Source organism: Lepidochelys kempii, chromosome 11, assembly GCF_965140265.1.
Source record: "Lepidochelys kempii isolate rLepKem1 chromosome 11, rLepKem1.hap2, whole genome shotgun sequence".
NCBI lineage: Eukaryota > Metazoa > Chordata > Testudines > Cheloniidae > Lepidochelys > Lepidochelys kempii.
Genome location: NC_133266.1, coordinates 63,674,019 through 63,701,010, shown reverse-complemented (window position 1 = coordinate 63,701,010; position 26,992 = coordinate 63,674,019). Strand labels below are relative to the sequence as shown.

General features: G+C 46.5%; 2 protein-coding genes across 4 annotated transcripts in view; one reads left to right on the top strand and one right to left on the bottom strand.

The window, feature by feature from the left end:
• The window catches only part of PIKFYVE (phosphoinositide kinase, FYVE-type zinc finger containing), a 103,021-nt gene extending 101,944 nt beyond the window's left edge, over positions 1 to 1,077 (bottom strand). The window contains exon 1 of the mRNA XM_073306653.1: positions 932 to 1,077. The gene's annotated coding sequence lies outside the window, so the exon portion shown is untranslated. The remainder of the gene's footprint in view (positions 1 to 931) is intronic.
• Positions 489 to 21,540, top strand: IDH1 (isocitrate dehydrogenase (NADP(+)) 1). 3 transcript variants are annotated; one of them, XM_073306658.1, is made up of 10 exons: positions 491 to 626; positions 2,578 to 2,652; positions 3,860 to 3,987; positions 6,064 to 6,355; positions 8,415 to 8,520; positions 11,117 to 11,294; positions 12,345 to 12,496; positions 16,130 to 16,270; positions 17,283 to 17,445; positions 20,543 to 21,540. In XM_073306658.1, the coding sequence occupies exons 3-10, from the start codon at positions 3,866 to 3,868 to the stop codon at positions 20,634 to 20,636; spliced, it is 1,248 nt and encodes a 415-aa protein (XP_073162759.1). In that variant the 5' UTR covers positions 491 to 626; positions 2,578 to 2,652; positions 3,860 to 3,865; the 3' UTR covers positions 20,637 to 21,540. The 3 variants fall into 3 exon arrangements, with proteins under 3 accessions (XP_073162761.1, XP_073162759.1, XP_073162760.1); XM_073306660.1 differs by lacking the exon at positions 20,543 to 21,540 and having other exon boundaries at positions 489 to 626; positions 17,254 to 17,357; XM_073306659.1 differs by lacking the exon at positions 2,578 to 2,652.
• The last annotated feature ends 5,452 nt before the right edge of the window (positions 21,541 to 26,992 follow it).

Here is a 26,992-nt window from a genome sequence, read left to right as displayed (position 1 = left end):
GCGGGTCCAGCATCAGGAGTAGCCGCTCTCTGCCTTCACCTCAGGCAGCCCAGGTGGGGAAAGTGACCTGGACGCAGGGAGCCCCCACGTCGCTCCCCGATCCCCCCACCCCCCACAGCACCCCAGAGGAGCAGCGTTCCCCGGGGGGAGTGAGCAGCAATGCCGGCTCTCCCAGCACCCAGAGCCCTTTCCCCACCTGGGCACCGGAGGGAGGTGCAGGGCTTCGGGGTGCAGGAGGGTGGGGAGCCCACAGGGGCAATGGGGGGGGGGAGGGACTCCGTGTCCACGGGGGCCAGGGCCACCAAAATACAAGCTCGCCCAGGGCCTCATTTTCCCCGTGCCTCCCCTTTCCCCCCCATAGCACCCCCACCCTGACTGCTGCCCCCCGCCCCACGGCAGGACAGGCCCCGCCCCGCCCCGCGTGGGCCGCCCTCAGCGGCTGCCCGTTGGCGAGCCCATGGGCGGGCGCGGCCGGCGGAGGCGGGCCCTTGGGGCCAGGGCGAGCCGGGGGCCGGCAGGGGGAGCCCGGCCGGCGGCGAGCAGAGGCACCGGGAGCAGGAGCCGGAGCCGGAGCCGGAGCAGGCCGGGTGCGGAGACAGCGCTGCCCAAGCCCCTGACAGCCCGAGGTACGCGGGGCGCCGGGGGCGGGCCGGGAGGGGCTGTCAGTGACAGCTGCCCGCGGGGCACCGAGGCTCCGCGGGCCGGGCCGGGCCGATCCGTGCCCGGGTGCCCGGCCCAGGGGCAGGTAGCCCGGTGGGGAGGGGGCCAGGCTCGGAGAGGGACGGGGTGGGTGCTGGGCCGACGTGGCGAGGAAGGGGTCAGGCTTCTCTCTGGAAATGGGGGCCTGATCGCGGGTGGGGGGGGGACAGCCAGCCGCCCCCTCCCTCCCTCCCTTCCCCCCTCCGCCACCTCAACCATGAAGACCTTTTACCTCCGGCCTGTTTGCACGGTCCCCTTTGTCCCCTGAGTACGCGGGGCTGTTATCTGACCTCTGTACTTTACCCCCCAGCAAGAGCTGCAGCTGTAAAACAAACCGCCCCTCAGCCGGGCTGAAAGCCGTGATCTGGCCTCCCTTAAAGCGGGCGCCTTCGCTCCAGAGTGGCATAGTGGGTGGGGGTGCGGGGGCCTGTCAAGGCTGTCCCTTGTCATATCAAATTATAGCTGCTTCATGACAAACAAAAGCTTCAGAGCGAGACTCTGTTGTTTAGCTTAGATCACTTTTACATTATACAGGCCTAGTCTGAGTGGAAATGCTTTTGTTTCTTTGTATAACCTAAAGTGTGAATTTCAGCCAGTATAGTTATACCAGAATAACCTCTCCTGTGGACATTTCTTGTATGAGTGGCTTTTTTTGCCGGAGAGGTTAGTTATTTCACTCTAGAAGGGGTTTAAGCTAAACCAACAAAAAGCCAGTCTTCTTCCAGAATAAGATTGTCTGTGCAGGGAGTTATAATGGCATAGTTATACTGATATAACAGGTAAAACTTTCCCAGGCACACGAGACCCACAACCAAATTCTGATCTCAGACCTTGCCAGCACTGCGATTCCAGCCACTGACATAGCTGCACCATTGCACATTTCTAATGTGGATGTGATTTGAACTGTGTAACTTGCAATAAACTACACTATGCAATGAGCCTCTCCTAATGAAAGAGTGTTGGGAATGTCCAATCCAGGCCTCTTTGGCTTGGTGTGTGGGCTGAGGATATGAAAGGGGAGAGGATGTTGTTTTAAAGTCCGTGCTCTGTGGCAAGAATGTGAGAAACCTGAAAGGGAGAGATCAGTGAAGTAACTGACTGTCAGAGGTGAGCTTCTTAATAGGATGGCCAAATCCCATGTGTAGATGTTCAAATCAGTGTTTAGGTGTCTACATGTTTTATTGTCTCTGTTTTACAGATGGGGGAACTGAGGCTCATACGCCATAGCCATACTAGGGAAAATGTTGTTAGTTAACATGTTTAAATGCATCTTTTATTTTTTTTTTCTACTGATGACAAAGGCTAGAGTGGGTAGCAGCCAAACATTCAAAAATGATCACTTTTGGTTGCCTTATTCTGGGCTCACAAACTTTTCAAACACCCCAAAATCAATGGCCTCTTTCTTGAAAGTGTTGGTCTAAATGAATTGCTAAAGTCACCCAGAGCCAGAAAAAGAACACAGAATCTTTTAACCGGTAATTCTGTGCCCTAATCACAAGACCCTTCTCCCTCCTCGTCACTGAAAAAACATGTTTGAAAATTGGGCCTGGAGTACTTATATATGTGGGCTGAGCCTACTATGAGTCAGCCAAAGTTTTGTGAATGGCCATTTATATAGTGGCTTGTAATAAAAACTAGGCAACCATATCTAATATTGGCAAGGACGCTATCTTTGGATAGAATAAAAAATGTTTACCTTTAAAATGTTTCAGATTGGTTGTTATTCAAATTGATGTGTCCAGATGGGATTATTAGTAGCATAAGGCTGCAAATTATTGCCACTTCGGAAGGTGGGTTTTTAGAGGAAGTAAAAAAATGAAGCATGATCTAGTGGTTGAAGCACAAGACTGAATCAGGAGTTCTCTGTTCTGTTCCCAGCTCTGCCCCGGACTCTGTGTGACCTTGGGCAAGTCACTTACCCTCCCTGCCTGGCTTTCCCCATCTGTAAAACAGGTATGCTACCCCTTTCCTACCTCAAAGCTTCTTGTGACGAAGAATGCAAAGCAATGTTTGTAAATGGCTCTGAGATCCTCAAATGAAAGCTGCTGTATCAATTATGAAATATTTATATTAATTATGCCATTACTTTCACGTAAAAAAGTCTAAAAATGGACTGGCGACATGAATGCTGAATAAGAATTACTAATGCAAAGAATTTTTACTGTCAGTAAGGATCAGTATTTACATATTAAGGCCCCAAATCTGCAAACACTTATGCTTGTGCATAACTTTACTCATGTGAGTCCGTCCCATGGAATCCAGTGAAACTACTCATGTACATGAGGTTGTGCATGGGTATAAGTGTTTACAGGATCGGGGCCTTAAACATGAGTTTCCTGTATCTAAGTTGAGAACTTAAAATAGCTAATGAGAACTACGTTGCTGGATTGCGTTTGAGAAAAAATTGCCAAGTCATAGCTCTTGTGTAACCAGAAGTAGTAACTAAGCAATGGTAGCCATTTGAAAGTAGAGCATAAAGTGTTTGAATAGTGCCTTTTGTTGACAAGGATCAAGATGCAAATAGGAGCCATATAGAGTCTTGGTGGAAAATATTTTTAATGACTCTTGACTCCAATACTTTAGGAGTACTCTGTTTTCAGAAAACAGATCCGTTCCAGTACTTTAACCCCAAAAGTAAGACATTCAAGTTGTATTTGTATATCCTTGGCATTTCTGTACCAATGTGACATTTTACTCCTGGAGGGGAAAAAAAGAGCAGTGATGAGCTGATCTCTACTAAAATGACTATGTATCACCAACCTAAAGCATTCAAAAATCGTGAGTCTTGTCCCTCAAAAATCATGAGATTGGCTTAGAAATCATGAGGGTTTTTTAACTAATAAATTTTGAACTCTCTTTATTTCCCTTCTGGATTTGGAGCCTTTGGGAGACACTTAGGGCACATTTTCAACCTTCTCTCCACAACCACGAGGATAGAAACGTACATGAAAGTTGAGATTGTCCCCTAATCAGAAGCATCCAGGAGCTGGGGCTTTAAGAAAAGTACCATATTTCAGGAGATTCACAATAAAATGAGTGTTTGCAACACTGCTAAAGGATTAGTGTTTGTAGGATTGGGACTTTTTTTTTCTGTTCATGTTATAAAAATGTGCATTGCTTAATACCGAGAGAGTTTAGTTTGTTTTTACATCTTATTTAGTTCAAGATGTCCAAAAAAATCCATGGAGGGTCTGTTGTGGAGATGCAAGGAGATGAAATGACTCGGGTGATTTGGGAACTGATTAAAGAAAAGCTGATTTTTCCATATGTGGATCTGGACCTGCACAGGTAACCATATATATGCATCTGATGAAGTGAGCTGTAGCTCACGAAAGCTTATGCTCAAATAAATTTGTTAGTCTCTAAGGTGCCACAAGTACTCCTGTTCTTTTTACATATAGTGTATATGGCTGATTTACTGTTGTTGGGCATTGGTTTATATTTTTGTATATGTGGGGTTTATACCTTGTCAGAGAACTGGCTCCCATGAACATCTCCCCTCCAGCACTCAGTGCTCCTCTGCTTGGTTTGCAAAATGATTGGTTCTGAAGACCACCAGGAAGGGCTCAGTCATCTACTGAAAGCCAGTACTTTGTGGTGAGAAACCTGTTTGCCAAAATGTCTTTGCTATGACCTCATTCCTGCAAACACTTTCACTGACAGTCTCCTTGCATGGTGTCCGCCCAGCAGTAAGTGGATTAAACTGTGCTGTGCCTCTTAGAAGGGACAGCACAGGAGTCAGAGCCCAGGTGTTCAGTTACCACCTTTGGCCCTCCTTAATTCTGGGCTGCTCTAAGTCTAGTGATGCCTCCAGTGTTAGAGCAGCATGCATAGCTGCCTGTATGCTTTATGCAGCCTAAATCAGCTGGAATTCAGAGCTTTTCAGCGATTTCTCCTTAACCCCCTGTCCCCAGCACATCCCTACACGGACAGCTTTACTGAATGATAGTATTGGGCTCCCATTGGCCTTATGCCAACGTGGGGGAATTCCCCACAGGGCCTTTTTACCCATTTAGGCTGCTGGAGTGGTATAAAGGGGCTGTTGCAGGGAATGGAACAGGATTAAGCCGTGTTTGGATTAGTCTGTGACTGTTCACACTTCTCACTGTTTCATAAACTGTATCCATCCACCTTTGCTCACCTCCACAATAAAAATAGGAGCAAGTTTTTAAGAAAACGGGGAGGGGGAAAAAAATCACACCTATCGGAATGTGATGACACTGCCTACAAGACTTATTTTAGCAAAATAAAGAGCTATTCCTTCCCTTCCTAGCCTCAGAGTAGTAGGTCAGAATTACAGTGGCAGCAGCAATGTTCATGGGTTTTTATTTTCCCAGTTGTATGGAGAGATCTTCAGTGGTGTCAATCATTAGTCAAACCCACCGAGTCTGACCTTTTCCCTACTTACAAAGCGGTTTGCTTTTGTTCTGGAGACTCCACCTCCTACTTGCCCAAGATTTACTGCTTGCTGGTGCCAAGAGGAACTTACAGGAACCTAGCAGCTTACTGCACACACACACACTGTCTGGAGGAGTGTCCATTCTTAAAAAGTGGGGAAGAAGACTGAGACTGTCTTCCCAAGCACAGTGGATACATTAATGCCCTGTTTTACACGTAACTGATTATACTTTGAGGACAAATATGCAAAGCACAATTGTTCATAAAAACGGTCATGAGTATAGTAAACGTTTTCCCCTCCACTGTTTTAAAGAAATAAGTTCAGATGTACTTTTAAAGTGTAACCGTGTGCTGACTCCATCATCACTGGTATTATTGTTTGTGGAGTCCTGTTGGTGTGCTTAGTGTTATGTATTACGCAAAGAAAGCCACAGTCCCAGCCCCAAGAAGCTTGCAGTAAAAGGGTATAATTCACTCAGGGTTTATGCTGATTTGCACGCAGGCAGAGGGCCCCATAACAGAAAGTCCATCGGGGAAGGCTGAAACAATGCAAAACAGCCACAACTTCACTTGAGCTGCCAGGGTGATAGGTTGACAGAGATCATAAAGCAGGTGGGTACTAGCTGAGAATGGGGCATGGCCAAGGCAGCTGGGGATGCAGGCATCTGTGTATCCTTGCAGCAGATGCTGTTGGCAGGGCTCCTACACAGCCTCAACCATAAACTAAAGCTGCCCCTGCACCCTCACCTGCAGAAATCTTGAGGGAAGATACTGGTGTTAAGACCATCTACCTTCCCTTGTTTTGACTCCTGCTGGAGTGCAGGTTGGCTCAATGTAGATAACAGTAATGACAGAATTCTAGGACTGTGTGTGTGTTGTCCATTTTTATCATGTAGGACCATAAGCATCTTAGACTGATCCATCTGGTGACTTTGATTATTGATTATTTTGGGGGGTTATTTGTAGCTATGACTTGGGCATGGAACATCGTGATGCGACCAATGACAAGGTGACAGTAGAAGCAGCAGAAGCGATAAGGAAGTACAATGTTGGCATCAAGTGTGCTACTATCACTCCGGATGAGAAGAGAGTGGAGGAGTTCAAGCTGAAGCAAATGTGGAAGTCTCCAAATGGGACAATTCGAAACATTCTGGGTGGCACAGTCTTCAGGGAGGCTATTATCTGCAAAAACATCCCCCGGCTGGTATCTGGATGGGTGAAACCCATCATCATTGGCCGTCACGCTTATGGGGACCAAGTGAGTTACTACTTTAGGGCCATTCTCTGTTTCTTTTTATCTGTACTTTATTTAGGTGAACACTCTTATCCCAGGGAACAGGTCTGGTACAAAACAGCATGTGCCCAATATGCATGTGATATCTCTTAAGGGCCATATTTTAGCTGCTTTTGCACAGATCCACGAGGGGGTGGAGATGCACTCATCATGCTCCTGCTTATTAGCTGGTCGATGACTGGAGCTACTGCAGTTCTACTAATATACAGAAGCCTATGCTGGAGGTAAAGTGCACTGTTTCTTATTAAAGAGTGTAGTAATTACCAACTGCCCCGAAGGCAAGCTTACTACCTTAGCCGTCTAGAGACAGAATGTCTCTAGCGACTGTTCCCAAGGCCCTCCTCCCACCCCACTGCAGCTATGACTGTATAAGAGACTCTACCACTAAATTTTTTCCTTCCTCTTGTCCCAGTGTTGTCAAATTGTCTGAAGTACTTCCAAGTAGCCCAACATCCAAATTACTTCTCCATTCTCCCTGTTTCCACCATGGGCAGCTTTTGTAGAGCCAGGTACTCATTTCATGCAAAAAAACAACCCGAAACCAACAAAACCCACTTGCTTGGTTACTTTCTAGATTGTGCCTGGGATGCATCCGATGAAGTGATCTGTAGCTCACGAAAGCTTATGCTCAGATAAATTTGTTAGTCTCTAAGGTGCCACAAGTCCTCCTTTTCTTTTGACATTTTATTGTTTATTTGGACTTACAAATAACTCATGTCATTTGAGCACCTGATTTAAATTAAAAGTTTGACATCCTAGTGAAAAAGCATTTGTCCCTTCTTTGAGTGATTGTTTGCAGAGATTCCACTCTCAGTGCAGAAATGATTGAGGGAGGGTTGAGTTTTGTTTTGTTCTGAAGCTATTCAAGTGAAACAAAATGGTGTGGAAGGCTGTGTGGTCCCGTGGGAAGGGTAGTGGACTGGAAGTCAGACCTGGGCTCTGCTCCCAGCCCTGCTACTCACCTGCTGTGTGATGTCAAGCAAGTCATAGCAGATTTGTACCTCAGTTTCCCCATTTGTAAAATGGGAATAATGATATAGATCTTCTTTGTAAAGTGCTTTGTAATCTATGGATGAGTGTTATAGAAGAGCTAGGTAAGTCATATGCTTACTTAAAATGCAGGGGACAGCCAAGTATCTAATTCCTAAGAGCAAAAAGAAATGGCCAAGCCCATACCTCACAAAAAAGAATAATTAGTATTATGTCTTTAAGAAATAAATCAAGAGCACTGAATAATTAAGTAGGCAGTGGAAATTACAGTAGGCTAGACAGTATGTTGATAAAGCAAAAGAAGTGGAAACTTGCCAGAGCAAGTGATTAAAGTGAAAGGAATAATAGATGGGAAGAGGTAAAGGAAAAACAGCAAGCCGTAGAGCTTGGGGAAGTTGCAGAAGATCTTAAGAACAGAACATTACGGATGTCAGCAAGGAAATGGTGAGAAGGCTCGAAGGCTGTAATGGAGAGTAGCCTGAAAAGAACCTAATGATGTTTACCCACAGCAATTTGGAAGATGATGATATTCGGTTTTTGTAGCTAAGTTTTACAGTCATGTGATTTTTTTTTTTTTTTTAGGGTGTGTGTTGCCTGCGTGGGCGGTTTTCTCCCATTTGCAAATCCCTGAGAATGACTGATTGTTACTGTAGTTAGGCCTGTGTGGAATTCAGGTCTCAAGTGGAAGGCTAGACACTAGTCGCATAATTCACGGCCATTGACAAGATAATGTAGTTTGGTGCATAGTTGTGTTAATCCAATTATGAAATGGAATCAATAGAATTTCCCAGAATATCCCTTTTCCCCCTCCCCCACTGAATATTAATAACATTTTTAGAGGCATGCCACTTTAAAATGTCATCTACATCTGGAAAATGTCAGTTTCTGCATGTTTCAGCTCTTTTCGTGCATCTATTTCCACATTTTTCCTAGGAATGTGAATTGCTATTTGACCAAACAGGACTATTTCTCTTGCAGTTTACCTGTGTATTGGATGAAACTACTAAACTTAACTCTTCTGTCTTTTGTACAGTACAGAGCAACAGATTTTGTTGTACCTGGGCCTGGAAAAGTAGAGATGACTTACACACCAAAAGATGGCGGTAAACCAGTGACCTATCTGGTCCATAACTTTGAAGGTATGTATGGTGTCACAAAAGCTGTAATTGCAACTGGTATTTGGCATGATTCAAGTTGATGGGTGTGTCAAATTCACGGCATGATACAGCAGCTATACTTTTATAGGCCTGTTTCATTTGTGTGGGAGGGGAGGAAAACTTTCCAGCGCTGAAAGTTAATTCAGTTTTGTTGGAAATCATAAAGCAAAGAAACACAATACAGAACACACATGCACACCACTTCTCATGCATCTTGTGTGACACTTGGGCCACTGGTAGCTATGTCAGGCACTGCCCTTCACTGATAACAGAGAGAGAAATTCTCACATCGCAAACTCATCACCATGCTTTGGACTAATTGGCTTTTTGACAGAATCTGCCAAAAACTGCTTGGAGAATGAACTACTTCTGTTACTCCTAGAGGAAATCCCCTCCCCAGAGATCAGGGCTGAGCCATGCTGGCAGGGTAGTGTGTGGGTTCCCAGCCCTGCTGCTGCATTCTAGATAAACAAAGCACTTTGTTCACCAAGGCAGTCAATCAAATGCCTTTCACCAGCACTACGCCATGCAGTTGTGTTGAACATGAAGTTTATGGTTATATGTGAATTATGTACAGATGTGCAAATTATCTTCTCTAAATTATTTTCATGAAAATGTTACACTTGAGGATGTACAAAACTTGGTAGCTATGAGACCCCTAGCCCTAAACGTTCTTTGGAGGACCTTGTAGTCAATCCCATTCTGCTCTGTACGTCACTAAGCATGGCAGGCTGGGTGCCAATTTGCATGCTATGACTAATGGAGACTGGTGATTTGTATTCTTGGATCCTATTCCAACATACTTGGGTTTGGCTTCTTAACAACAGCCAATGTCATCTTAAAACAACTTGGCTTTTGTGACAAATAATCAAACCTGCTTCAGTCATGAAAAGGTCTGGCTGTTTCCTCAACTACCACCAGGTACCTCTGTAATAAGACTCAACTATTTCTGTCATTACCAGGAAAACACATAGGCAGTGGTTCAGTTATCTTACGAGGCACTCCTTCTAACATTATGTTTTGGGTTTCCAAATGAGGGATATCGTCATAAGAAAATTTACTGAAAAATACTGTGGCCAGTGAAACATTTCAAATTAGAATCAATCCTGCAGACCCAGGGAAACCTCCCATTTAAGCCAGTGGTAACTTGGCTTTGAAAATGATAGTGAAGGTCTAAGGCATTTGGATAAGAATGAGCCCATTTCAGGTTTCTCACTAAGGGCCGCAACCAACTCTTATTGAGGTCAACGCGAAGACTCTCCTAGAGATCAGTCAGTGGGAACGGCCTTATTGAAGTCGATGGGATTTTGTCATTGACTTAATCAGGCCCAGGAACCTCAATCTTTTCATTTCGGTAATTGTCAACAGTAGGAAGACAATTCCAGTGTGTCTAGTTTTGATCAAACTCATGGCAGATACAACAGCCTCTAGTATATTTCACAATTCAAAGAAGAGGGAAGGGGCTGTGCATGCTGCTGAGAAGCCTAACCTTCTGTTCTTCCAACCAGACAAGATGACAGGAGAGTTTGGGGGAATTGTGTTTCCGTGGCTGACTGGCTCTGTACTTATTTTTAAATCCGTAGCTCCTGTTGTTCTCAGTAAAATCACCAGAGTTCTCTGTGATATAGTTGTTTCTGCTTCAAAGGGTGATTCCACTTCTATATGCCACACACAGTTTTATGTATGTACTTCAGACTAAATAGGAAATTAGGGAACGTTAATGTATCTTAGAATGCTAGCTTGGCCCACAAGCAGGTCTCTCCTTCCTCCTCCCAGGGTCCGTGCTGAGGAAGGGATTACAAACTGTGGAATGGAGGACATGCACAATTTCCCTGCCTTTCCCCTCAGATATACACAGGCCGTGCACAACCTAGTCAGAACACTGTCCAAGGCTGTGTTGTCTCTTCACTATAGCCCTTATGGGGGCTCTACAAACAGGAGAGCCTTCCTTGCAGCCTGGTGACCATGAACCTGTTATCTCAGGGAGCCAGGAGAGGCTACACAGAGGTCCGAGCCAGTGAAGAGATGCAGGGCCTCCACAGATGGCAGTGAGTCCCGGGACCCACCAAGTACGGAGCTACTCCCACAGCCTTTGTCCACACTGCCAATGGTTAAACCACCACCTCAAAGAAGTAGGATCTCCCACAGCAATTTCCTCCCCAGAACCCTTTTCCATGGTTTTTTTTGTTTGTTTGTTTTTCTCCCCCTCTCTGAGTGGTGGTGATCTGGACCATAGTTAGGAGTCACTGAGGGAAACTACATCTGGCCTACAGCCATGTAAAAAGTTACTTAAGCTTAAAGATCCACCAGGAACCATGCCGAGATCCATGCCTCACAGCACTGAGAGAATTAGATAAATCATGCATGTGTGGGGGAAGAGTCCTATTGTTTGTAACTGAATTCCATCCTGTTATACTTCACAGTTTCTAGGACTGCATCAGGAAAGACAGACTGCCGAGGAGGATTCCAGCCTGCTGGCTGGGAATTCTATAGCATGCTGTCAGAAATGGGGTGGGATTTTTAGCCAGTGTTGTAGTTAATTCTTATTTACTGTTCTCTTTTCTCCCTTTGCTGATAGGCTGTGGTGGTGTAGCTATGGGAATGTATAACCTTGACCACTCCATCAGGGATTTTGCACACAGTTCTTTCCAGATGGCATTATCTAAAGGCTGGCCCCTGTACCTGAGCACCAAGAACACCATTCTGAAGAAATATGATGGACACTTTAAAGACATCTTTCAGGAGATCTATGAAAAGTAACTAGTACAGATTGTTACTTCCAGTTTTTCTCTTCCAGAGCATTTTTTCTGTAGTAGAAAGATGGTTCTCTTATTCTTTGTGAACCCCCACCGTCAATTCAGAGCCCAAACCTGTGAAGTGCTCAGCACCTCCTACGAAGTGCTTAGCACCCCCTGCTCTCATTGAAGCCAGGATGGGGCACTCAAGCATGTGCTTAAGGGCTCTCCTGAATCAAGGCTTTGGTGTCCATCTCCGCTGGCATCTATTGATGATAAAAAGAAAGCTTTGGAGATTTGGATGGAGTCATGGAAAATCCCTGACGAATTGCTTTAGAACTTGAACCTCACTAATTTTTAGTAAAGCACTGCAAATCTCGTGTCTTTAAAATGTACATATGTATACTCTTAAATGGCCTATGTTATAAAGAGGGAATATGTCTAGATTTTGGTAAATTGTTGCTTGGCCTTTTTTAAAGAAAGTATCTTGCCCCACAGCTCTCCTAATTAACCAGGGAGGTCCTTGATTATTAGACTCCAATTGACCCCAGAAATAAGATCACACAAAATTCACTGTAAATTGGTGTCAGAAGCATGGAGCCATATTCTCCTCCCATTCACCAGTTTAATCCCTTTAAATGCAGCTGAGTTGCTGTTGATTTGTCTCAGTGTAAGAGAGAACACCATTGGGCCTACTGATTCTCAAAGCTGAATTCATGAGACAAATTCTTTTAACACTGTTTCCTCTAATTTATGTTTGCTCTTTGTCACATATTTGAGGAGCTCAGCCATTGGTTGTCTTCTCCCCTCCTCCCCCCACCTTTGACTGGTGACATGCCATCTTTATATGCATGCTTCATAAAAACCTATAAAACCAGGAGCAAAATGTATTCTGTACATCCTGTCTTTTCAGGTGCTGTTCAAGGCACATAAACATCTTCATCTCAGCCCACAGGCTCTTTCCTCTCCCATTTCCCGATGGAAGTTAAGGATTTCAGCCTTTCACCTGTATGTTGCACTGACCAGAACTGTAATTGCCAGAAGCTACCTGGTGGTTTTCTTGTTTTTCAGAGAATACAGGCCCCAGTTTGAAGCCCAGAAGATCTGGTATGAGCATAGACTCATTGATGACATGGTGGCTCAAGCCCTGAAATCTGAAGGTGGCTTTATCTGGGCCTGTAAGAACTATGATGGTGATGTGCAGTCTGACTCTGTGGCACAAGGTATGACCTGTTACTGTCACCTAGGCTTAGCTCAGCAACGTGCTGGAACAGGAAGGCCACCAGCCTCACGCGGAGCATATCATGCTACGTATCCGTGCGTATGCTTATCCTAGAGCCACTACTTTATCTCCAAACTGTTTGCAGTTCACAGACTCAAGAAAACTAAGTATGAAATGCAAACTTAGCTTTGAAAAGGGACTCTCAACTGGCAGAGTACATCCGTCTTCTATTTAGACTGCTCTGTATGATGGCTGTTCCCATACTACAACTACTAATAGCTCTAAACCCAAAGCGCCTGCACCAGTAGCTGGGATTTGGTCACCAAAATGCCTGCACGACTTAACCCAGGGCACAGTGGTGAAAGCTGAGCATGGAAAGGTCACCTCAGCAAATTGGCTCAATGCCCAATGAGCAAAAAAGAAATTGTAACGACATAAAAATGTAACCCAAACGCCAAGAGCCAGATAGATATTGATATGAATAAAATTCATAGCTCTTGGTAAGAATCCTACACAAAGATGTGGCCTGTTGGCATAGGTGTGGCACTCGCAGGAAGAACGTCAGTTGAGTAGTGTTCTTTCTTTAGCACCATCAGCAAATTTTGCCTCACACAAAACTTAGAGGGATCCTTGTTCCTTGCCCCAAGAAGCTTCCAGTGACCCAGATCTCAGAGACCTGGAAGGTGAGAACGTGACATGAGCTCCCAGTTTTACATCCCCACAAGCTCCTTCCGTCAGAGGGCATGGCACCAGGAAAACAGGTTTTGTGTTTTTGTTTGTTTGTTTTGTTTTCCGTTTCCTCAGGCTCTCATCTGTGGCTCTGTCTGTGGGAAGGAGCACTCAAACCCAGTGTAAGAGCCTGATCCCATAAGTTTTAAGGTTCATGGAACACCTGTTAAAGTATGGGAGTTCCAAGCACTGGGACTTTGCATGTTGGGACCCTACATGCTGAAGAATGTAGGGGAAGGAAGAATGGCCTCTGCCCCCTGTGGTCAGGGCTGGATTAACCCATCACTGGACCCTAAGCAAACGTACATTTCTCCTGGCCCAGTGCAGAGGGGAGGCTCTGGTAGGGTGACCAGAGTGTCCCAGTTTTAAAGGGACAGTCCTGACATTCAGGGTTTTGTCTTATATAGGAGCCTATTACCCCCTACCCCCATCCCGATTTTTCACATTTGCTATCTGGTCACCCTGGCGCTGGAGGGTGGGACTGGAGAGAGCCCACTCACCCCACCATGGCAGTTTCTGTCCCGTGGGGTTGGGCCCTGCTCCAGGCATTGTGACCTGGTGCATGAGGTTACAGCACAACTCAGGTTTGGTCCGGTTGCCCCTCTGTCATGACAGGGGCGGAGTGAGGCGGCTGGGCCAAACCTGACTGATGCTGCACCAGGTCGCAATGTGGTCACAACGTGCAATGTCCGGAATGGGGAGCCAGGCCTAGACCTGTGGGACAGGAACCACTGGTGCAGAGTGAGAGCAGGGTGGACTCGCATTCTCCTCTGCCCCTGGGGTCTCCCCTCCATGCTAGGCCAGGATTAGGGTTGTGGTGCCAGGGTGAAGGATGGTTGGTGCCCCCTTGGTGGGGCAAGGCATTGGAGGAGGAGGACACTGGCCTATGATTTTAACCCTCTGCCCCCACAAATTTGGGTCCTAGGCATGTGCTTGGTTTGCCTGTGCATCAATCCAGCCATACATGTGGCTAAGGCAGAGGACAGGAAGTCAAGAGACTATAATTCTATCAATGCCCCTGGGTCCATGTGACATTAGGCAAGCCCTTCAGTCTTTTATTTCTCTCTAAATCGGGGAGGAGAATAATACTCGCCTAGCACACAGAGGTTGCAAAGCAGAACTCATCCATGTTTCGGAAGTGGCTTGAGGTCCTCCCAAGGAGATGGCATGTAAAATCAGAGTCTTATTATGTTAGACAGGTCTTTAGCTGGTGAACACAAGTGTAGCGCATTGAAATTCCTAGACCCAGGTCACTTTACACCAGTGGAGGACCTGGCCCAGATTACCCCAGATGATCAGGTGTGGCGTAGAACAGAAACTTAAATCTCTGTACAGGAGCAGGTTTCTCCTCCCACCCCCAAAGCCCTTTTTCTGATGGAACCTTTCTGTAGGAATGGAGATGACCATGACAAGATAAATGTGGGGAATGAGTAGGGTGATCATATTTCCCAAAGGGAAAACAGGACACCACGTGGGGCTGGCCCAAGCCACTTGCCTGAGCCCTGCCCACCGCACATGGGGCTGGCCTGTGCCTGGCCCCACTCTACTCCGCACACAGGGCTGACCCAAGTTGCTGGCCTGAGCCCTGCCTCTCCCACATCTAGGGCTTTCGCCAAGCCCAGCCTGCTCCCCGTGTGGGGCTGGCATCATTCCTTGCCTGAGCCCTGTTCCCTCACCCCCGCCCCGCCCACGCGGCTGGCGTCGCTGCGTCCCCAAACCCTGCCTGCCCCCACACAGCTGGCATCGCTGCTTGCGCAAACACTGTTTCCCCTCCTCACAGGGTGGCATCACTGCTCACCCCCCGCACGTTCCTCTGCGCCCCACTAGGAGTGCACGCCCCACTTTCTTGGCAAAAATGAGCAATTGTCCCATTTGCTCCTGCCAGCTGATGATCACTTGGCAAGAGCAAACAGGACAAATGCCCATTTTTGCTAAAAAAAAGTCATCACAGCTGGGACATGGCTTTAAAAGGGACTGTCCCGGTCAAAACGGGATGTGTGGTCACCTTAGGAATAAGGATTGACAGCAAAATACATGAACAGGTAAGAAGTAGGGCAGTGGAACTGGGAAGCGGGGCAGGAGGAGTGCGCCACAATGGAAATATTGTGGGGGCTCTGCCCCCATGTAAACTTGCACACGCTGGGGTGGGGGAAGACAAGAGCAGGATCCACTGGGGCTGGAGCAGCTGCAGCAGAGCCCAGGATTGAGCCAGGAAGCAGGACTCAGAGGGACTGGAACGGGCCTGGGAGCAGGTAGGAACCCAGCCTGGACCTGGCTCCCCACATCTCCCCCAGCCAAGTCTCCCTGCCTCCCCTCATTTCCTTCACTCCTATCTCTGCACCCTCCCCCCAATAAGGAAATCTTCCGTTCCTCCCACTGCAGCTAGCTTTTCCGAGGCTCATTGCTTTTTTTCCCCTAGGAGAAATCTCTCTCTTGGGAGAACTGAATTTCTCCTCTTGTTGGGACCAGCAAGTGTGAAATGAAATGCAAAATCCAATTGCTAAACAGCCCTGCTGCTCCCATCCCTTTCCCATGCTGCCTTGCAGTTTTGGGTGACTGTTATTTCAGAGCTTTGGGAGTCAATGGGAGAGGAGAGGTGCTCGCAGACTATGAGCTCATTGGTAGTAAAAAAGTGGCTGGCTATGGTGAATATGTATTTGCTTGAAATGGGGCAAAATGTCTGCAGTTTTCTAGTGGCTTTGGTGAATAACTTTTATTATTCAGACACTTGGGAGCAGCTTCCTAAGTCAGAACTGAACAAGTGGGTGTTTTAGTATTTAATGTCTGGCTCGTATTCAGGAATACTGTGTCTGTTTGGCTTCCCTTGTGGCTTGGCAGAGTGGTGTAGCTTTAGCAAGTCAGGGTTTTCAGAGGAAGACTTGACCTATTCGATTATAACCTGCAGGGTATGGTTCTCTGGGGATGATGACCAGCGTACTGATCTGCCCAGATGGCAAGACAGTGGAAGCAGAAGCTGCTCATGGCACAGTGACACGTCACTATCGCTTGCATCAGAAGGGTGAAGAAACTTCCACTAATCCCATTGGTAAGATGCCTCGGGCTTCTCTGACTGATTGCTACATGTAAGAAGGAGTTAAAACTGAGAACACCCGCATTGTTGTTTCTGCAAATTCCTGCATCACAGAATACCACCCATGTTAGTTGCGTGATAATTTGTGCATCTGATGTGGTACTTCTGCAGTGTACAGTACAAGCAGCTTGGAACTGACTGGATGGGAGCAATGAATCGTATACACAATCTCATCTATGAGGTGTTCTGACATCCCTGCATTAATGGTCTAGTAATGGCACCACTGGGTTGTTTTACTTTCAAATAAAATAGCTATACACAGCTGATAAGCAGAAGTGAGCAGAGTGTAGGTTTGTCTATGTGAACGCTTAGTTCACAGCAAGCCGGGATGTAAATCTACCCTGCGCATGTGGACCCTGGTGTTATGCTCGAAAGAGTTCCCTCGTGTGCTTTATTCTACTCCTGTGTAGTTTAAAGCACACTAGCAATGTTTAGTGCAGGGCAGCAGGGTCCACATGGGCACTTAGCACGTGGCAGGCTCCTGCAGGATAGATTCACGCCCCAGCAGGCCACGCACTACGTGTGTGTATCAACAAGCCCTATAAAATCATGCTGAAACATCATCTGCACTTGCCCGGAGAATGCGTGTAACGTGTTCTGGGGAAGTAATCCGATTCCAGCTTGCATGGTATTTAATAACTTTGTTTTTATAAGTTTTAACTGCATGTAGCTCTTCGTATTGGCCTGTGTTCATCTCCACCCTGTGCCAGGGAGAGGAGCGAAAGAGATACTGGAGTATGAAAAAAATCCGGAATAGCACATGGGGCTGCTTTAAAAAACAAAGGCGAGACAGTGACATGAAGTCACTCCTGTTCGCACTCCAGATTTCCCCTGAACATGCAGCGTTTCTCATTAACCTTCAGCAGTTGTTCCATTTCTTACTGGGGGGATTTCGTACTTGTTTGTTGTTTCAGTGCCGTCTCATCTTATTGTTTCAGCAGTACAATTATACTCGCTTTCCCTTTAGCCTCCATTTTTGCCTGGACTAGAGGACTAGCTCACAGAGCTAAATTGGATAACAACGCTGACCTCAAGAACTTTGCCACTGCCTTGGAAGAGGTCTGTGTAGAGACTATAGAGGCTGGCTTCATGACAAAGGACTTAGCTGCTTGCATTAAAGGTTTACCTAAGTAAGTATGCGGTATCTGCAGTGCCCTTAAACTGGTCCGTGGCATTGCTGGTAAAGTCTGTAGTGACCAGTAGTGCATGGCTGGTTGGTGGGGGGTAGGTTTAAAACCACTGTTTATTATTATTTGTATTACTGTAACAGCTAGGAGCCCCCATCATGGACCAGGACCCCTTTATGCTAGGTGATGTACAAGCACAGAATAATCATAGTAGCTGGCTCTTACATAGATCTCAAAGCACTGCACAAAGGAGGTCAGCATCATTAGCCCTATTTTACAGACTGAGAAACTGAAGGTCAGAGTGCTGAAGTGGTTTGCATATGGTCAAGAGACAGTCCCTGTCCCCCAAGAGCTTACGATCTAAGTAGCTCAATCCATTCTGTCTGGCCAATGGTGTAAGAGCCTAGGCTGACCGGAACAGACTGCGAGACAGTTACCGTGGAACAACTGTCTTACGGTGACACTTGCTTTTATTAAATACAAGTGTGAACTGCACTAGTATGAAGGCTTGGTTTCTACACCTCCTAAAACCTACAGACAACTAATCTACAGAATTCTGACCATTCTCTCCTTCACGTGGTGAACTAGATCTTTTGTTAAGAGTGTCGGGATGGCCTTGCATACCATTTGAGCTGCAAATACAGTTACAAAGTGAGGCACGTAAAAAAGGGCCAGTCAGATCCCTCATCATGTCCTTCTACTGTCTTCACATTCTAGTACAGAACTAAGCCCAATGTGAGTTGGTCCTATGTTAACCTGTTAACAAGGGATTGAAGAGAATTGTGCATTGTATAGTTCAAAACTGACTCTACAATCTCTTGGGCAGGCCACTGTATTTACACTCTCCCTATCAACTGTAATATGTGGCCCAAGCCTCCACATACCTGATGCAAATAGAGCCAGTCTTGCAACTTTTCCAAGGATGGGTGAGAATTGCCTGTAGGCGGGAGGGGCATGTTGTTTTACTGGCAAAGCAACTAATATACACGTTCTCATTATAAATCAGTTAGTGGAGAACGCCATATAGCCTAAGACCAGTAGCAACAACAAAACAGGTAAAAGGGAAAGCAGTCCTGCTGTTAATCCTAGGCAGAGGTTGTCTTAATAGTCTAAGCACTAGGTATGGCATACGTAAACAGGAGCTGCAGATTCAAATCTGGGGGAGAGCAACTCAGTCCTTTCTGAGGTAGATACAATATGAAAGTCTTTCAGAGTAACAGCCGTGTTAGTCTGTATTCGCAAAAAGAAAAGGAGGACTTGTGGCACCTTAGAGACTAACCAATTTATTTGAGCATAAGCTTTCGTGAGCTACAGCTCACTTCATCGGAGGCATTCAGTGGAAAATACAGAAGATGTTTGTTTTTATACACACAAATCATGAAAAAATGGGTGTTGATCACTACAAAAGGTTTTCTCTCCCCCCACCCCACTCTCCTGCTGGTAATAGCTTATCTAAAGTGATCACTCTCCTTACAATGTGTATGATATGGCCCACCTTGATTATCATACACATTGTAAGGAGAGTGATCAACACCCATTTTTTCATGATTTGTGTGTATAAAAACAAACATCTTTTGTATTTTCCACTGAATGCCTCCGATGAAGTGAGCTGTAGCTCACGAAAGCTTATGCTCAAATAAATTGGTTAGTCTCTAAGGTGCCACAAGTACTCCTTTTCTTTTTATGAAAGTCTTGTAGATGAGACCTTAAGTGATGTCTTGTCTGCTCTGGGGATCTAGAAGATCCCTGGGACTTTTCATAGGAGAAGGGGTTTGTGCTTCTCCTTTTTTGTCCAAACATTTCCCCCTTCCCTTACTGTTGGCACCCAGCATAGTACACTGTTACCTGCATGTCTGCTGCATTCCTGCAGTGGCTTCATTTCAGTGCTGCTGCCTACATAGCTGATCCTTCTGGCTGAAAGGTGCTGATGTGGGTTTTACACTCTCCTAATGTGACATTAAGCTCTTTTAGAGACTGTTGAAGCATGGTTACTTCTGGGTTTTGTTTTACATGAATTCTGAATGCAGCTGCAGCCACAGTCTGTCCAGGAGGGTGCTCCTCACCCCCGGCCCTCCGGACCGCATCAGGCCCCTGCCCCGCAAAACCCCAGTCCTCTCCCATCTGTAACCTGAGCCGGTTGTGGACTTGCAGTTGCTTAGTTTCTGAACCATGCTTAGAGAACAGTTGTACACGCTCATGCTCCACACATTCCATTTCCTCACCCTCATGTCCTGCCCTGACACCAAGTGGCAAGACCTTTTACCACCTGTGGAGGGTGAGGATCCCTGGTGGACCAGCCTGTGTTCCACCTTGGTCCCACAGCAGACTGGGGATATAAGCTGGCTGTTCCTTCATGGAGCCATGAGCACAGCCGTGTACCTGGCATGGTTCACCTCCCTCCTTGACACCTGTCCATTTTGTGGCATCGGGGAGAACCTAATGCACATCTACATCTTCTCCTTAGGTTTGGCTGCCCTTTTCCCCGCATCTCCTGATTTATGCATGCCCTATCCCGGCCCCACTAAGTCAAGAGATCTCCTCATCAACCTCCTCTTAGCACTGACCAAGGTGGCCATCTATATAACCAGGAGGAGGATGCTGGATGGGAAGTTGCTCTGCAATTGTGGGGCCTATTTCCACTCCTTGATTCGATCACGCATCTGGGCAGAGTTCCTCTGGGCTGTGTCCACTGGCTCCCTAGACACCTTGAAGGAGTAGTGGGTGCTGTCTAGGGTTCTCTGCTTGGTGTCCCCTTCTGGATCCCAGATTTTGGCTCTAACACCTCACTCTTGTCCCAGTTTTTCATTTGTTCTCCCCCAAACTTGCTTGAGCCCTGGGCTCAGTAGCTCCTCCCCTTAGGCTGAGGGAGGGGCCTTGCCCCCCAGAACACAATAGGTGTTGTTGCCTAGCTCTCTGTCACACTCCCCTTCATATTGCAAGGGCCCTTGCACAGAAGTAACCTTCACGCTATAAGTTGATCAGTGTTTTATACAACTTCTTCAGTAGCATTATAACTCAAAGCCTGAAGAGCATTTTTCCCTTTCCGCTTGGCAGCATCAGTGCCTTAAGGTGGCTGTTTGGTGTGTTTTTCCCTCTGCAGCGTGAAGCGTTCTGATTACTTGAATACCTTTGAGTTCATGGAGAAGCTTGCTGAAAACTTGAGCCTGAAACTAACCTCGCAGCCCAAACTGTAAGTTCAGCCGTCAGGAAGCGCTCTGCAGAGAAGCCCGCCTCTGTCCGATGACTGGCTTACACTGCGGTGTGTAACATTTCGCAGTGCTGGGAGAATTGACATATTCACCTTTTTTTAAATGAAACCTGTTTAAAAACCTGTTTTAACTCATTAACTGTGGGGGTGGGGAGTCTATTTCGCCAGCCATCTGAATGTAGTAGGACACCTAACAACATTCAGATCAGGCCAGGGCTTCCCTCCTTGATTTATCCCTCACTACTGCCTCTTCCCCCCCCACCCCCACCCCCTTCTGCCTCACTTCAAAACTAGAGGATGATGCATGAGTGGTAACCTACTGTACAGCCACTGGCAACCTACAGTACAACAGACATGTAGAAACTGGAACAGTCCTCTCCTCTCCCGCATCATCCACTGACTGTGTACAGTAAACTCCATCTTTTCAATAGTCTGCCTTATGAATGCATTAAACCAACTTCCTTGATAATGGCAACCAGAGCACAGTAGCCTGGTGATGAGGGGTTACTTGAATCAGAGCTATAGCAAAGAGAGCGCCCTTAATGAATGCTGGAAGCTTGTTTCAGTTCCCTAGGGTTAACGGCTACTAAACCCATGATGTAGTGGGGTGTGGGGGGGAAATATGCTCTGTATTTCATTATACAACCTTCTCACTGCATGGGAAGCATGGGCACTGGTAGGAGGTAACAATTCCTATGTATTTCATAAAGGTGCAATTACTCAAGCTGCTTTCTTCAGGCAGCTGAATGCTTCTCATTCAATCTCCTATATCGTTGTGACACTTCAATGTTCAGCATTATGGTCTATTGTGAAACACTATTCCAGCCATGGTTTGTTTTTTCCCCTTGAAGGGTATTTGTTCGGACTAAAATAAAACCAGAACTAACATCCTCTTGTCTCTTCTCTCTTGCGCGTGTGTGTGTGTGTAAAACAGAACTATCCAAAACAAATCTGTTCAACTGCAGTTTGGGATGGGGAGTCCCAGGAGGGGGCGGTCAGGAGACAAGGAGCAGGGGGGTTGGATCGGTGAGGGGTTCAGAGGGGGGCAGACAGGGAGCGGGGCCAGGCTGTTTGGGGAGGCACAGCCTTCCCTACCTAGCCCTCCATACAGTTTCACACCCCGACGTGGCCCTCAGGCCAAAAAGTTGGACCACCCCTGCACTACGCAATGTAATATGACTGAGGCCCTACCCAGCTCCTTCTTTACCTATGACCTAGTTACATACAAACACACAATTTCATCATGCCTACAGGGCCCCCAGCCTGACTGCTGCTTGCTACCACCCACCTCTCTTAGGCTCTGTGGCCTTGGCTGATAATCTCCTGGTGACAGTGGGAAGCCCCAAAGAGGTTAGTGGAGCAAGGGAATACAGTTAAGAAATTGCCTGCCAATGAGAGCTATTAGTCTGCGGAATAATTTGCCATGGAATGTGCTGGGAGCCCCACCCATTCCACATTTAACTCCCTACTGGACACTACACTTGAAGATGTGCAATATGGAACAATCCTGCACTGGCTGGGGAATGGGCTAGATTACCTTGTAGTTCCCCCCTTGCCTACCACCCCCCAAAACCTCTGGATTCTATGACCATGGCTGTGGAAGTTGGGAGATAACGTGAGGGGTTGGAGTAGAGACCCCCAAAAGTACAGATTTCCATGTGGCCACATAGGCACAAAGTTCCCAGGCTTAGATGATGGGTCATTTTTACAGTGCAGAAAAGCAGTAGGCATCTTACAGAACAAACAGGTGGTATTGTACCCTCTAATAGCAAATGTGACATTATGAGCAGTAATAGCAAACAATAGGAAGAGGATGGGACGAGGAAGACGGAGAATTATAGCAATGCAATCATGCAGTCATTCGTTTTAGGCATGTGCACAGCTTGCTGGCTCAGTTCTGTGGGATTCTGAATTGCTTCATTTGTGGGCATTGCAGAAGACCCTTGAAGGGATTTGAATGGTAAATGTGTAGAGAGTGGGTACAGTAGGTTTGGGAAAGGAGATTCAAATCTGGTCTGCAAACCCCAAGTTTTCTCTAGAATACAAAACTTGCATTTTTGTAGGAGACTAAAGCACCCACCAGTGTCTGTCCTTGTAAACTGAAACAATATATGCGATACGCCCTGTTTCTCTGACGTCTTCAGCAGTTAAATGTAAGCAAGAATAGTAGAACAGACTTTGTACCCAACAACGCAACATAATGGCAACTATAAAAACAGAAGGGACTAGATTATGACTTTAGTTACATCAGCGTAAATCCTGTGGACCAACCTAACAGGCTCAGAAGCCAGCCAAACAGACACTCAAAGCCTGCAGCAAAACCTATGCTCAAAGAACTGGTTAAGAAAGTGAATTAATTTAATACAGGCAGTGGGGATGCTCAATCCTAAATTTGACCAGCTAGTAGCATAGTCCAGGTTAATCTAGAGAGCAGCATTGACATTATGAAGTGCCACCAATTTGAAACGTGGCTCTCGGACCTGCTAGTTAAGCATATCTAGGGCCAGTTATAGGAGTGCACGGCCTATTCCAAAGTGCGTTACAGAGCTGGGTTCATTTCAGCTCACGTAACCGCTATTTAGGGGCTGCTCACTACATACGCGCTAAGCCATTGCAAGAGAAACACAGGAAAATGTTTAAATCAGAACTCGTCGTGCCACCTGTTTCCAGCCTGGTTCATGAAACATTAGCAGCCCCCTGCTGCAGGTGGGAGGGTCACACAAAGATCAAGTTCAACAGCCTGCCTAGACAAACACCAATAGTAGGAACACTCCTAGCAGCGCCACCGTGCAGCCGAGCAACTCACAGTAAAAGGACAAGAAATCAAATACACTTTACAGGCCAGGTAGCGTTAATGTTGAGACTACAATGCCCATGCCTAGGGCCCCAGCTCCTGGAGTCATGTGATGAGCACAGAATCTTAGCTTTCATTTAAAAACATTATCCCACTTGGTTATGATTAAAACCTCGAAAACTTGGCCCAAACATGACTGATGCAGTAATATCTGCCTGCGTCTGCAGACAGCCTGAGACAACCGCTGAGGGGTGAACTGCCCAGGGTGTTAATATCACCACCACCCCTCACCACCACCATCCAAGCAAGGTGGGGCTCTGTGTAGCAAGCCCAGCCACTCCCCCACCTATTTCTTGGCCACAGTGGTCAGCATTGGGAGTCCCTGCAGCCACTCATGCAGGGGAGAAGCAGCAACCCCCTGCAGCTCCCCGCAGAATGCTGGTGATGGGAGAAAGTGGGCCCCCTTCTACTGCCACATAAGGTGAGGGATGGCCCACAGCAGAGTGGGCCAAGCACCCACAGCTTCCCTCCGTCCTCCATTAGATCTGGTGGTGCTCAGCTCTTCTGAAAATCCAGCCCAAGGTACTGAAACCCCTGCTGAGGCTCCAGCAGAAGAGAGGAAGGTCAAACCCAGCAGCACCAGTTCCCCAAAGCCCAGCAGACTAGCCCCTAGGGCATTACCACCGAGGGTATGGCTTCACTGCAGAGTTAGCCAGGGTCTAGCAGCCACGTTGCAAAGCCCTACCTGACTTACTGCATTCTCACCAGTGCTGCAATCCCGTGTGTCATTAGGGACATCCCATGGTTCTTAGCACTGCAGGAAACTGAGCTGCTGAAGGATTCCTGCCCAGTGAATTATGGGAGAACTTGTCTGTCCTTCTGGGCACACAGGGGGAATTATGGGAAGGCACGGGAGCTTTAGTCATATTGGAATGGTTGAACCTGGGGTCTCACTGCAATGTGTGTGGGTTACACACCCAACTGTGGGCAACACTCTGGCTTTAGCCAGTAGCCTCGGGCAGGTCAGCTAGCCCAGGTTGCAAGAACCACCACCACGCTCATGTCAGAGGTTTGTGTGTGGTCAATACCTGAGTCAGAGCTCAGGTTAACTCTGCAGTGAAGACAAGTCCTGAGAAACCAGGAAACTCAAGGGCAATCACACTCTATATTGTCTACTGGGCAACGTGAAACCCAGGGGTGAGACTGAATGACTCACTCAAGGCTGTATTGTCCAAAATCTGTGACTGCTTTCCAAGCGTGCATGCTGGAATCACAGCCAGTGACAGGAATCAGAGCAATACATTTGGAAAAACGCTTTAGTAGCACAGAGCACAACGTTACATCCACAGGTTCTGCCCCACAGGGCTGAGCAAAGGAAAATGGGCCACGTTTCAAAACTGGCCGTTGACCCTCCTGTGTATGCTCAGCAAAACAGATGCAATACAGTGCTTTAAAAGAAAATCAGAGCCAAAAATAGTAGAATGACTGCTGTCCCAAGATCAAGGCTCGGATTGCATTTTGGTGATAAAGTAACCCTGAGTTAGTGCAACTTAAGTACAGCGGAGGGTTTAATACATAGAAATCACAGTATTGCACACATAAGTGAACACAGGGCCCACAATTAGCTTTACTCCCACTCTCGCTCTCCGAGATATATATAATTTATTAGATAGGATCCGTGCTCATGTTTTGGGGTTTTTTTAAATCTCATGCAAAAACTGGAGTCCGTGGCCCAGAGTCTCAACTGGTGCCAGGTGAAGTACTGTAGCTCCGTTGAAATGAGTGAAGCACGACAATGTAGGCAAGCTGAGAATCTAGCCCTGTGGTCTCAGATAAAGAGAAGGGAGAGTGGAAGTGTGAGCATTGTTCCCAGTAAACCCCCAAGTGAGATACTATGGGGAAGAACATCTCTCCTAGAAGACAGCATTCGCCCAGCACATCCACAGAAACTCAGCCCAAGACACTTGACCCTGACTCAGATCACTCGACTGATTAAAAAAATGACCTGTTTACTTTTGCTTTTTTATGTTTTTCTTACAAAGATTAAACTACTGTACTTCACAGAATACTATGAGAAGGAAGCAAATGACACTAGAGATGAGTGCCTCTTACAGTGTGTGTCCCAAAGACAGAAGAAAAGTTTATATTTTTTAAATATAAAGCCATACTATTTAAATTCATTCCCCCACCACAAGGTCACAAGCAGCAATTATACCATATTGACTATTAACAGCCAGGGGTTTGATTTCGGAGAAGCATGTGGTCAATCATTTACTTCAGACAGAATTTTTGTTTTGTTCTCGTCCTCTATTTTGCCCAGATCTGCTCAAAGATTTTAGAGAGTCACATGACCTCAATCTGGAAGGTAGTTTTGCTGGAGAGCTGCAAACTGGCTTTTCTAGAAGCCGACGTCCGACTGAGCCCGTAGCCCTACAGCAGGGACTTTAGTAAGTGTTGCAATGACATTGAGGCACTATTAACAGGGTCCATTTGAACTTATTTTTCCTTATATTTAAGCTATTTCTTCCCTTCTGGAGTGTTGTTTGTGACTATCCGTTAGAGAGCAGACAGTGGAGTCTGGAAACGTAAGACTAACAAGTACAAAGTTCATTGGTCGCAGTTACACAGATGGCGTCAGAGAGGCAGGAATTGGGTCCATGTTTGCTTTGGGGTAACTCCACTGACTTCAGCATGATAAGGAACCATGTAACAAAGTGAAGAATTGGGCCCAGTTTAGTCTGCTGACTTGCTAAAAACAGCTGGTGACCTTTGGTTTGTTTTTTTTGTAAGCAGTTAACCCAGCCCAACCTTGTTTGATGTTCACGATAAACTCCTCTGCTCTGAACACCCCATTCTCAAAGACAGGGAGAGGTTCCCAGCTAGCGTTTGAGTCAAAGCAGCAGAGCATTGACTTACACAAGGAGGACTCAAGGACGACGAAGGGTTTGATGGTTTTGCAGAGTGGAGACATGGGGCACAAAAACCACACAGAAAAACTATACCATTTTGGTGCACCAAACTGGGGTAAACAAGCCCTAGGGCAAAACTGGTGGGAAGACTAAAGCAGCAGGGCTTATATTATTTTTATGGTTTAAAAAATCCATCTCTCTCAGACATACAGCAACAGAGGATGTATGAAAGGCCTGATCCAACAACCACGGAAGTCAATGGAAACTCATCATCTTTAAGGGATGCTGCAGTGCTTTACCCGGATAGCTCTTTTACTTATTATTGCACAAGTGCAGAACTCCTTCCAAGTCACTCCCTCCAGCGAGCTGGATTTAATGACCTCTCAAGGTACCTTACAGCCCTACATTTCTGTGATTCTATGAAAAAACACTGGATTCTAAATATACAGGAAACCTTCCCATTGGAGAAGCCATGCCAGAAAGAAAGATTGACGGCCCAATGCTCATTGACCATCTTAATAGAACTTACTCCCACCAAGAACTACAGCCCCTACAGGGATGTGTAATTGCAGGGGCAAACGAACAACCTGTCCACATCTTCCCAGGTCTCATCACCTTCCTCCATTGCCCCATCCCCGC